This window comes from Coptis chinensis, chromosome 8, assembly GCF_015680905.1.
Source record: "Coptis chinensis isolate HL-2020 chromosome 8, ASM1568090v1, whole genome shotgun sequence".
Lineage (NCBI taxonomy): Eukaryota > Viridiplantae > Streptophyta > Magnoliopsida > Ranunculales > Ranunculaceae > Coptis > Coptis chinensis.
This window is the reverse complement of record NC_141463.1, coordinates 62983599-62993480: the sequence shown is the minus strand read 5'-3', so window position 1 is coordinate 62993480 and position 9882 is coordinate 62983599. Positions and strand designations below refer to the sequence as shown.

Sequence of the window (9882 nt, the reverse complement as noted above, 5' to 3'; positions counted from 1 at the left end):
ACCGCCTTCCTCATCGGAAATGGCTTAATCCATCCCATATATCCTTACCCTAATAGGGTAACTACGATTGGCTTGATCCCTAAATGGGTATGTAGGCAGCCACCCGGCTCAGCCGCTTCCATAGGAAAACCTCCACCCCTTGTAGTAAGAAAATTGGTTGTTCAAGTTATTTTATTACTGGTTAATTCTAGTACAATTCATTTGCCTACGTGTTAAGCATGATAGAAATCTTGTGAGTATGAATTATATTGAATGCTAACGTTTTCTTGAGATTATGTTAATCGATGCACTTAGGAGGATTTAATAAGGAAACGGTAAGTGGTATTAAGCAACTAAAGGTATGTGTTAACCTCGTCTTTTGTTTTCAATTTTATTTCAAGTTGATTATTATATATTGACTACGTATCCAACGTTGAGCATTGGAGTATCTTCACAGGTGCTCCCATAAGACAAGAAAAGGCGTACGGGCAAATTAAGAACAATTTAACGTGAAGCGCACTCTGATTGGCTAAGGCGGTTCTTTTAGCTTTTTCTTGTTTCTAAATTTATTCTCTTAAAGTGGTTTTGTAATAATTTAGTTATAATGTTAATTGTCTTTAGTTATAAATTCATTAATTAGAAGTTATGACGATAATTGGGTAAGAGATTGGTTTCAGGGCGCTGCAACTACTTGATTTAACTAGCATTTGTCGAGATGGTTAAGTAGTCGGTGCCACGAATCAATATCTTTTAGTAGTTGAGTTTATGACTGAGATTGTACTATATTAAATGGAAGTATATTATCTGTTTTTTAGGTTAGGACAGGTTGTAGATTTATGAAATGTTAGAAATACAAAAGAAACTCTGTCGAATTTTTTTTAGAACACGATGTTCAGAGGGGGTTTTATATTTTAGTTCTAGGTTGGACTCGTGTGAGTTAAACTTGCTCACGTCTTGGTTTATTAGATGGGTGAATATTCAGATCTAGCTCTTTTATATGAATATTCAATTGTCTGAAAAATCGGGGCGCTACAGTTGAACACATTGACTTCTACAAAAATGTTAGTTCGAAAGACATTGTCATTGAACCATCCCAACAATTGATGAGAGAGTTAGCAGTTACAAGAAATGGCCATCCTAAAATGATAGGAATGGAGTCACAGACATCTTCGGTATCTAGAATGACAAAATCAACTGGGTAGTAAAAATCATGGACCTTGACTAGGACGTTTTCTACTATGCCCTTTGGGTGCTTGATGGAGCGATTCGTGAGTTGCAGGGTCATGCTGGTAGGTTTTAATTCATGAAGACCTAACTGTTTGAATAAGTAGTAGGAAAGTAAGTTAACACTCGCGCCTAGGTCTAAAAGAGCAGTAGCGGTATACTTGTCGCCCAACGTGCATGACACAGTTGGTCGACCTGGGTCTTTGTATTTAATCACACCATTGGTAGCAGTAATTGAGGGAAACTGCTCAGTGAGGAATGCTTGTTGAGGAACATTCATTTGTCGTTTGGTGGTGCACATGTCCTTCAAAAACTTGGCATGCTTAGGCAAATGTTTAAGTGCATCGAGAAAAGGTAGGTTTATAGCCAAATTTTTTAAGGTTTATCAGATCTCATCGAAATGTTCGTCAGGTTGTTCTTTACCAAATGGCCAAAGAATGGAGCTTTTGGGCGGAATCAAGCATATGGATCAGTGGCGTGTTTCCCCAGGGATGTTGTTGCCGATTTGAAAGGAACAACTTCGTCCGCTATAGGTTGCGAGGTAGGAGTTGGAAGGATGTCAGCCACGGCTTCCATCAGTTGAATGTCTGGCATACGTATGTGATTGTCGACGGATCGGCTAGAACGAAGGGTGGTGATGGCATTTACACCCTGGTTGGGATTACTAGATCCTGGTGCATTGGTGAGTTCAAAAGCAGTGTTTGTGGGCTTAGGGTCGGCAACTGCTTGGCCTGGAAACATGCCATTTTGACTTTTATCCTGTGCTAACAGCTGAAGAGATTGTTGGATAGATGCTAGGATTTGAGACTGTTGATTCATGTAAGTCAGTAAAGTTTCAGCCATTTTATCGGCGGTGGATTATACCAGTGGGGCAGCAGGAACAAGTTCACAGTTATTGTTTACTGGTTGATTTTGGTAGCCATAACCTGGAGGAGCGGGAACAAGGTTGCGGTTGGTTTGGTACCCTATATTGGCGGTGTTGGAAAACTGACTTTGCCCTTGTGGGAACTATTGAGGATTCCCTTGATGGTAGGAATTGTAGTTCGTGGATGGCCGTACAGGAGGGTTGTTGAAACCCGGAGGAGTTGGCTGTTGGGCAGGGGTACGCCAAGTGAAATTCGGATGTTGTCACCAAGGTGTATTAGGGATGTTGAAACCACAAGCCTCTTCAGATGGTTAGGGAGGGCACTTGTATGCCAAAGGGCAATATGAATCAGAGTGCTCAAGACTGAAGCAAAGAAGACATGGGGAAGCATTGGCGGCCATGACTTGTTTAGATTTTTTATCATTCACTTGAACCGAAAGAGCATCAACCTTTTTGGTTAGGGACTCGATCAGAGTTTTTAATTCCGGATCGGGTTTGACCTCGAATATAGACGTAACCTTGGTAGGAGTGTCTTTAGAAAATCTGGAAGAATCAATATTACCCCAATGGGTGTTTCGTGAAGCCTGTTTCTCGTAAAAAAAGTGTATGCTTCAATGGCACCTTTGTCCATGAAACATCCATCGTTCATGATATCTAATGTCTCCTTTTAATGGTCAGACAAACCATTAAAAAATGACCGGACTAAGACAGCGGTGTCGAGTTGATGATGGGGACATTCGAGAAGCAGATCATAACCAATAGGATGAAAGGCCTAATAACGATACTTGGTGGGGTAGTCTTTTGGAGCAATCACCAATCCACGACCTTTCCTGGCTCCACGATAAATAGGCTCGACAATGTCAATGAACTCCTATTTATCTTTGAGAGCCCAGTTGATCTTGTTGTTGTTTCCAGTGCCAAGATCAATCATAATGTGCTTGTTATAGAAAAATAACATGATAGTGGAAGGGTCATACAGCTCATACATGGTGTTAAAGTCAAGAACCTCGGTGATGTCAATAAGGTAGATACCAACAAAGTTCTTTATTGTCTCCGCAACAAAAGCCAACACCTCGTCCATCTAAAATAATAGACCTCAATTCAGTTTAACAAGCAATAGGTTCAATTTCATATATTCAAGCAAAAGAGTTCAACTTTCATGTTTCAAATTAGCACTCAAGGCACGTGGAAAAACACACATCCAGAATATAACTACATTCAGAAAATTTTATAACACAACATCCTAAATGTCTTTAGAAAAATTTTAGCCAAGATTATGCCCAACAACTACTATTAATTTACCATTTATGTGAAAAACAGACTCAAACGCAGTAAACATTGCGTTTGGCCACAAATGAAGGAAAAGACATCCAAAATACTGAAAATCTGAGATGAATTCTGCAACTAAGATTCTAAAGATCCTTGTATAATTTTGCAAATCTTCAAAAAACAGCCAAAGCTTTCAATAACACCTTCAATTGGAAACAAATGTGCTTAGGTAATATACACAATCTATTTAACACATATTGTGATAAACATGTATATAGAGAAGATGTACCAATCACACCAACAAATGTGAAGCCATCGTGTATGTGCTATTACACAATTACTAATGCAGGTGCATTCACTACTTCATTTATATATGTTCTAGGACAGCAACTTAAGCAGATAAAGAACTAAATACCATCATAACATTATCTGATATATAAACGAAACAGAAAGGCTTTGTCATGCAAAGAACTCACAGGATATATAGGTACTAAGGCACCCACTGTTTAAAATGCTCAAATACTGATGTGTTGTTACTTATATATGTTACATACATATTCTTTTTTTCTTTCAATCGGTATATGGAAATAGTAATTATTTGTATTATTCTTCAATGCAACAAATATCAGTCCATTGTCCTCAACTCTCCAGTACTTATTGACCTCTCAACATAAACAGAAAAACATATAAATAGATCTCTCATGGCATTTTGTGGTTCTCATAACAAATTGAGATAATGTGGTCTCCAGGAAAACCCGCTGTCTAGTAGTAATCATTTGTATTATTCTCCTAACACTTGACTCCTAGTTGACAAAACATTCTGTTAAAGTATACATCAATTAGAAACTAAAGTCAACTAACTAAGCTCGAAAGCAAGAGTTATATATACCTAAAGATCGAAAAACTATTTCAAATTCACAAGACTGTCTAACTAACTTAAATCAAACAAACAATAAAACCATTATGTCCCATTATGATAAAAGTTTCATATTTTATAATAGTTTTGAGATCAAAGCTAGTTTTAAGGAAAGAGGAAATTTAGTGAATTATGAAAAGTAGTATGAGAGAGAAAATGATGTACCTACATACAAGTTTCATCCCAATCGTGGCCGAAACATATGACAACGAGACGTTCCTCCTCAGCTAGTATGGCTTGACCCACCGCCCATCCTGAGTAGAAGTGTGGCAGCAGGTACGACATCTTCTTCTTCTTCTTCTTTTTCTCTCTCCTAAAATTGCCAGAGAACAAGGGCAACTTTGTTTATATAGGCAATACGTCAAAGGCCCAGTTGGCCCACAAGCCCAATATACGCATGCCTAGTTACAATCGTCAACATGCTGTAACTAAAAAATATTGCATATTTTGGATTAGCTAACGTTACTAAAAAAGATTTGAGTCATATCTCTTTGATTGCATTTAGAGGGACTAGAAACTATGTTGCCCCAAAAATGTGGATGCAACTGCCAGCAACATGCAAAAGTGATATTTACAGCTTTGGGATGTTGTTGGTTAAAATTTTGAGAAGGGGGAGGAATCCAAGCAAGCCTTTCTTTGAATCCTGAATTCGACACATCCCGTCCTTGATACTGATTTCATATTGATCTCCCTTCTCCTAAAGTTGGCCTACACTCAACAAATTTGTCTTCAAGTCTGGCACATAAAAGACACTAGAAAGAGTTTGAAGAGTGTCATTTCTATCACAAATTGTTACATCATATTGCCTTTTCCCATGACAAAAATTGTGGAGTTGTCTCCAAATTTGACACAAGTACGGAAGTATTTGTCTAAGGCAGAAAATACTAATTTATCCCCACACATATGATTGCTAGAACCAATATCCAAGTACCACATGTTTTGATGAGTAGCTTCCTCCTTATGGCACACCATTAGAACTGAAACCTCATCTTCCCTCTCTACAAAATTAGATTGTTCACCCTTTTCTATATATGATTGTGTTCGACAATCAAATTGGTAATGGTCATACTTGTTGTATTTCAAACATTGTACCTTTGATATGTCAAAGGGCTGGTTTTCATGACTGCCTCCATTATGATAGCTGCGTAGTCTACCTTTTCTTATGTTTCTGCCTCTTCCTCTACCTCGGTAGTATGTGGCTCGACCCCATCCTTGGCCACGACCTTGTCCTATGTGTTTTGCAGGCTGAGCATAAGTCGAAACTTGCAAAGCTTGCTCCACAGTAACATGGTGATGCTTATTTATTTGTTGCTTGTGAACCAACATTGAGCGCATTAGCTCGTCAACTAAAATCTCATCAAGGTCATTTAATTCCTCAATTGAGCAGACAACATAGTCAAATTTTAAAGTCATTGATTGCAGAATTTTCTCAATTATCGTAATATCCTCCATCTTGTTTGCAATTGTCATTGTTCTTGAGAAATAATCTGAAACTGACTCTCCCGTTTGCATGCGAAGAGTCTCAAATTCTACTCTAAATGCTTGGAGTTGTGCACGTTTAACCTTAGTTGTGCCTTGATACGTCTTCTTCATCGAATCCCAGATTTGCTTAGAGGTATCTTTCATGAGAATCGTCTCCAAAATCGATCGATCATTTGCATGGAAGAGGTAATTTTTCATTTTCGAATCCTTTAGCCTTTGCTCATTTAACTCGGCTCTTTGTGCATTTGTCAATGCTCTAAATACAAGCTAATGAATTAAAACTAACGCCACTAAATTAGGAACTACTAAGCCACTCTTCAATGCATGATCATAACAATTGAAACTATCTAGACTCAGTCAACAGCTAAACAAACTCAACAGACAACTCAACGGACATAAGCTTGGCTCATGTTTAAGTGCATAAGCATAGGCTTATTCTAACTTCTTAAATCCTAACATTCCCTCCTTTAAACTGAAGTGTGTTGCAAAACTTTCAGTTTAGAAAGGCAACAAGTGAGCTACAGCTTCCCTCCCTCAAACTGGATTCGCCATTGAGAAAACACCAAGTAATCAACGCAACTTTATAAACAGAGAAAGTTTGAAGGGCTTAGTCAAAATGTCTGCAACTTGATTTTCACTCCTGCAGTACTTTAGACCAATTGTTTGTGCTTGGACATGATGTCTCAAGAAATGGAATCTCACTTCAATATGTTTAATGCGCCCATGTAAAATCGGATTCTTTGACAGCTTAATTGTGGAGCTATTGTCACAGAAATTGTCATGGGACCATCAAGAGGATAATGTAGTTCAGTGAGGATGTTCCTGAACCAAATAGCTTGACAAGCACAAGAGGTAACAACGACATATTCAGCTTCTGTAGTATATAGGGTGACAATGTCTTGCTTCTTGGAAGACCATGAGATGCATGACGCCTGAACCCAGCAAAAAAATAGAACCCAGCGTGCTTTTCCTATCATCAGGATCATTGGCATAATCACAGTTTGTGAAGCCAACCAATTCAGACTCTGCATCCTTCTTGTACAACAATCCTAAGTCAGTAGTACCTTTTAAATAGTGAAGGATTTGCTTAGCAGCGAGGAGGTGGATTTACCTTGGGATTTCCATGTATCTACTTATGAGACTAACAACATGCATTATGTCGGGCCTAGTTGTTGTCAAGTACATGAGGGCGCCCACAATCAATCTGTTTATCTGGCGTGTTATCAACCTTCTTCCCTTTAGGATCCTTCTGTAACTTTACTCTAACTTCAGTTGGTGCGGTGACAAAATTGCAATCACTCATCTGGAATCTCTGTAGAATCTCATGCACATACTTCCGCTGAGATATGAAGTTACCTGCATTGGATTGTAGCACTTCAATGCCAAGGAAAAAATACATTTTCCCAAGATCTGACATCTCAAACTCTGCCATCATTGACTGTTTAGAATCTTCAAACATAGAAGGGTTATTCCCAGTGTAGATTAAGTCGTCAGCATTCAGACACACAAGAAGAAAACTCCCAGCTGCTCTAGATTTGATAAAAGGTGTTGGCTCATATGGACACTTTTGGAAACCTGCTTTAATGAAGTAAGCCTCTATACGATTGTACCAAGCCCTCGGTGCTTGCTATAGTCCATATAAGGTTTTTCGGAGTAGGTACACCTTCTTCTGACTCCCTTGTAGCACATAACCAGGAGGTTACTCGACATAGACAATTTCTTGTAGATCCCCATGCAAGAACGCTGACTTGACATCCAACTGAAAAATGGTCCATGACCATTGTACAGCCAATGCAATGATCATCCTTATCATGTCTTGCCTAGCAACTAGTGCAAAAAGACTTCTTCATAATCAATACTTTGCTGTTGGTTGTTATCATAATGTTTCCCCCTCTATTGACACTCATATTGTACCAATCTAACAAAGAAGAGTTTCGGCTCTAATAGGAAGAAAAAATGGCTCTAATACCATCAATAACCTGTGAGATATAAGAGCTTAACAAAAATAACAGCGATGGTGTAAACACTCTGATTATTAAATGAGAAAGCAGCAACTCTAAATACAAGCTAGTGAAGTAAAACTAACACCACTAAGTCAGGAACAAGTCACTCCTCAATGCATGACCATAACAATAGCAACTACCTAGACTCAATCAACAACTAAACAAATTCAACAGACATAAGCTTGACGATGTTTAAGTGCATAAGCATAGGCTTATTCTAACTTCTTAAATCCTAACAAATCTAGATGATGAAAATTGGTTTCCTAGACAAGTTTGGGCAGAGTTCGCAAAAGAACAACTAGAATTTTTTTTTGAAAGATTGTGATATTGAGGACAAGGACAAAAGAAACGCATGAACATTAACTATAGTTGCGTTATGGTGTACTCAACACACGCCCAATGATAGGCCAAGCATGAGCCAGATGGTGCAAGTTAGGGGTGCTTCGGATAAGATCGTATCGGATAAAGGACTTTCGGAAAATTTTTCAATTTTTTTTGGATGACAATATCCTTTCCAAATCTGATCCAATTATTTTTCGGATGGCAATTTTTTTTTCCAAGTTTAGAAAGTTTGGAAAAAGCGGAAAGTTTTTGGAAATTTCAAAATCCGCAAAATATGGAAGTAAATCGGAAATTTGAATTATATAATCGGATTCTCTTTTAGAATAATCATTTTTTTTATCTAGTTAATACATTCATTTAGCAATTATTTTGAAATATATTAATTAAGAAAACAACTTAGACCTTTTAACATGTTCATTCAGCAAAAAAAATCTTCATGCTAATGCATTAATTCAGTAAATAGGAATATGGGATAAATTGAGACATGTACTAGAATGACAATATTTATTTCTTGAAGTTGTGAAAGAGACAATGTTCTACCTCTCTAGGGTTTTTATTTGGTTTGTAAATTATATGTAGTTTTAATTTAGTAACTACTAGATTTTGGACCCGGACATACGCCCGGGATCTATTAAATATTTTGTGTGCTGAAAATGCTTTACAAAATGTCTCACACAAATTTTCGAAACAGAATATATTTTTATTGAAAATAAACCAAAATATGTTAATAACCAACGATTATGGTGCATAAGTATTTGGATACTAATTAAGGAATCAAATTGAGATAGCCTCTTCACTTTGTGGTTTAGGATATGATAAGAGCCCAAAACTGTAGTTTTAACCCCTTAATAATCATACTGTTAGACCAATTATGTGAATAATAAGTAAGAGTTAATACTGATTATGTGTTTTTATGCATTTAGGGCTTCAAAGTCCATTATGTGAGAAATGTGCCACTTTAGCGAGATAAAGGAGCAAAAATGAGAACTTCGAATGCCATATCTTTGGACTCAGACCTCGGAATGGGGCCTACCTTATGTCAAAACGACCGGCTCGGAAAGAGCTTTCCAATGGTCCAAGCCTTGACCCAATCAGAGGAGCAAAAGTGGACGAAAAGTCTGTGGAAGCTAACTGCAGCTGAAGAGGCCTTTTTGGACTGAAAGAATTGGGTTTTGGGCCTGATTCTCTGGCCCAAAACATGGCTCCAAGCCCATGCACGAATTTTAGATCTGAAAGTATAAAAACCAAAGCTTAACTCTTTGTTAATGGTAGCTAGTTAGACCTAAATTAATATATAGAATTTTAGATCTAGTTTTATTAATTAATTAAGTTTTAGTTCCATTTCAATTCTTGTTTTAGATTAAGTTCTTAAATGATTGTTCTCCTTGAATTAGATAATAAAATAGTTGTTCTTGATTCCATTTCGATTTGTCAATTACAATTTGAGATCTAATTTCATTATTTACTTGTTATTCAATGCTTAGTTATCAATCAGATTTTGTTATTGTTTAATTTAGATTAGGTAAATTTCATAAAAGTTAGAATCTTTATATTATGTTTAGTTTAGATTCAATGGGAAATGTTAGTTTGATGAATCAAGGCTAAAACCTCCATTAGAGGGGTTGATGAAGCCTTGATGAAAACTTAGTTGTTAGTGTAGAATTGTTTGTAGATTCTATTCCACTCTAGAAGGTCGTGATTAAGCCATGAGAATGGGTGGGCGACCTCACATGCTAGTTAGAACTTGGTAGAAATGCCATGAACACTAGGGATTAGACTCGAAATTCTTGCCCGAAGGCGTA

The 9882-nt window shown here is 37.3% G+C and overlaps 1 protein-coding gene and 1 pseudogene across 1 annotated transcript; both read right to left on the bottom strand.

The window, feature by feature from the left end:
- Window positions 1-2840: 2840 nt before the first annotated feature.
- Window positions 2841-4538, bottom strand: LOC147482346 (thioredoxin-like protein YLS8; annotated as a pseudogene).
- Window positions 4539-5045: 507 nt separating this feature from the next.
- Window positions 5046-5933, bottom strand: LOC147482345 (uncharacterized). The gene has a single exon (XM_086579292.1). It carries the CDS (start codon window positions 5931-5933, stop codon window positions 5046-5048), a length of 888 nt encoding a protein of 295 aa, XP_086435418.1.
- Between the last annotated feature and the right edge of the window lie 3949 nt (window positions 5934-9882).

Excerpts from the sequence above, each read along its gene's own strand:
- LOC147482345 (XM_086579292.1), bottom strand. The coding sequence starts at position 5,933 with ATGAAAAATTACCTCTTCCATGCAAATGATCGATCGATTTTGGAGACG.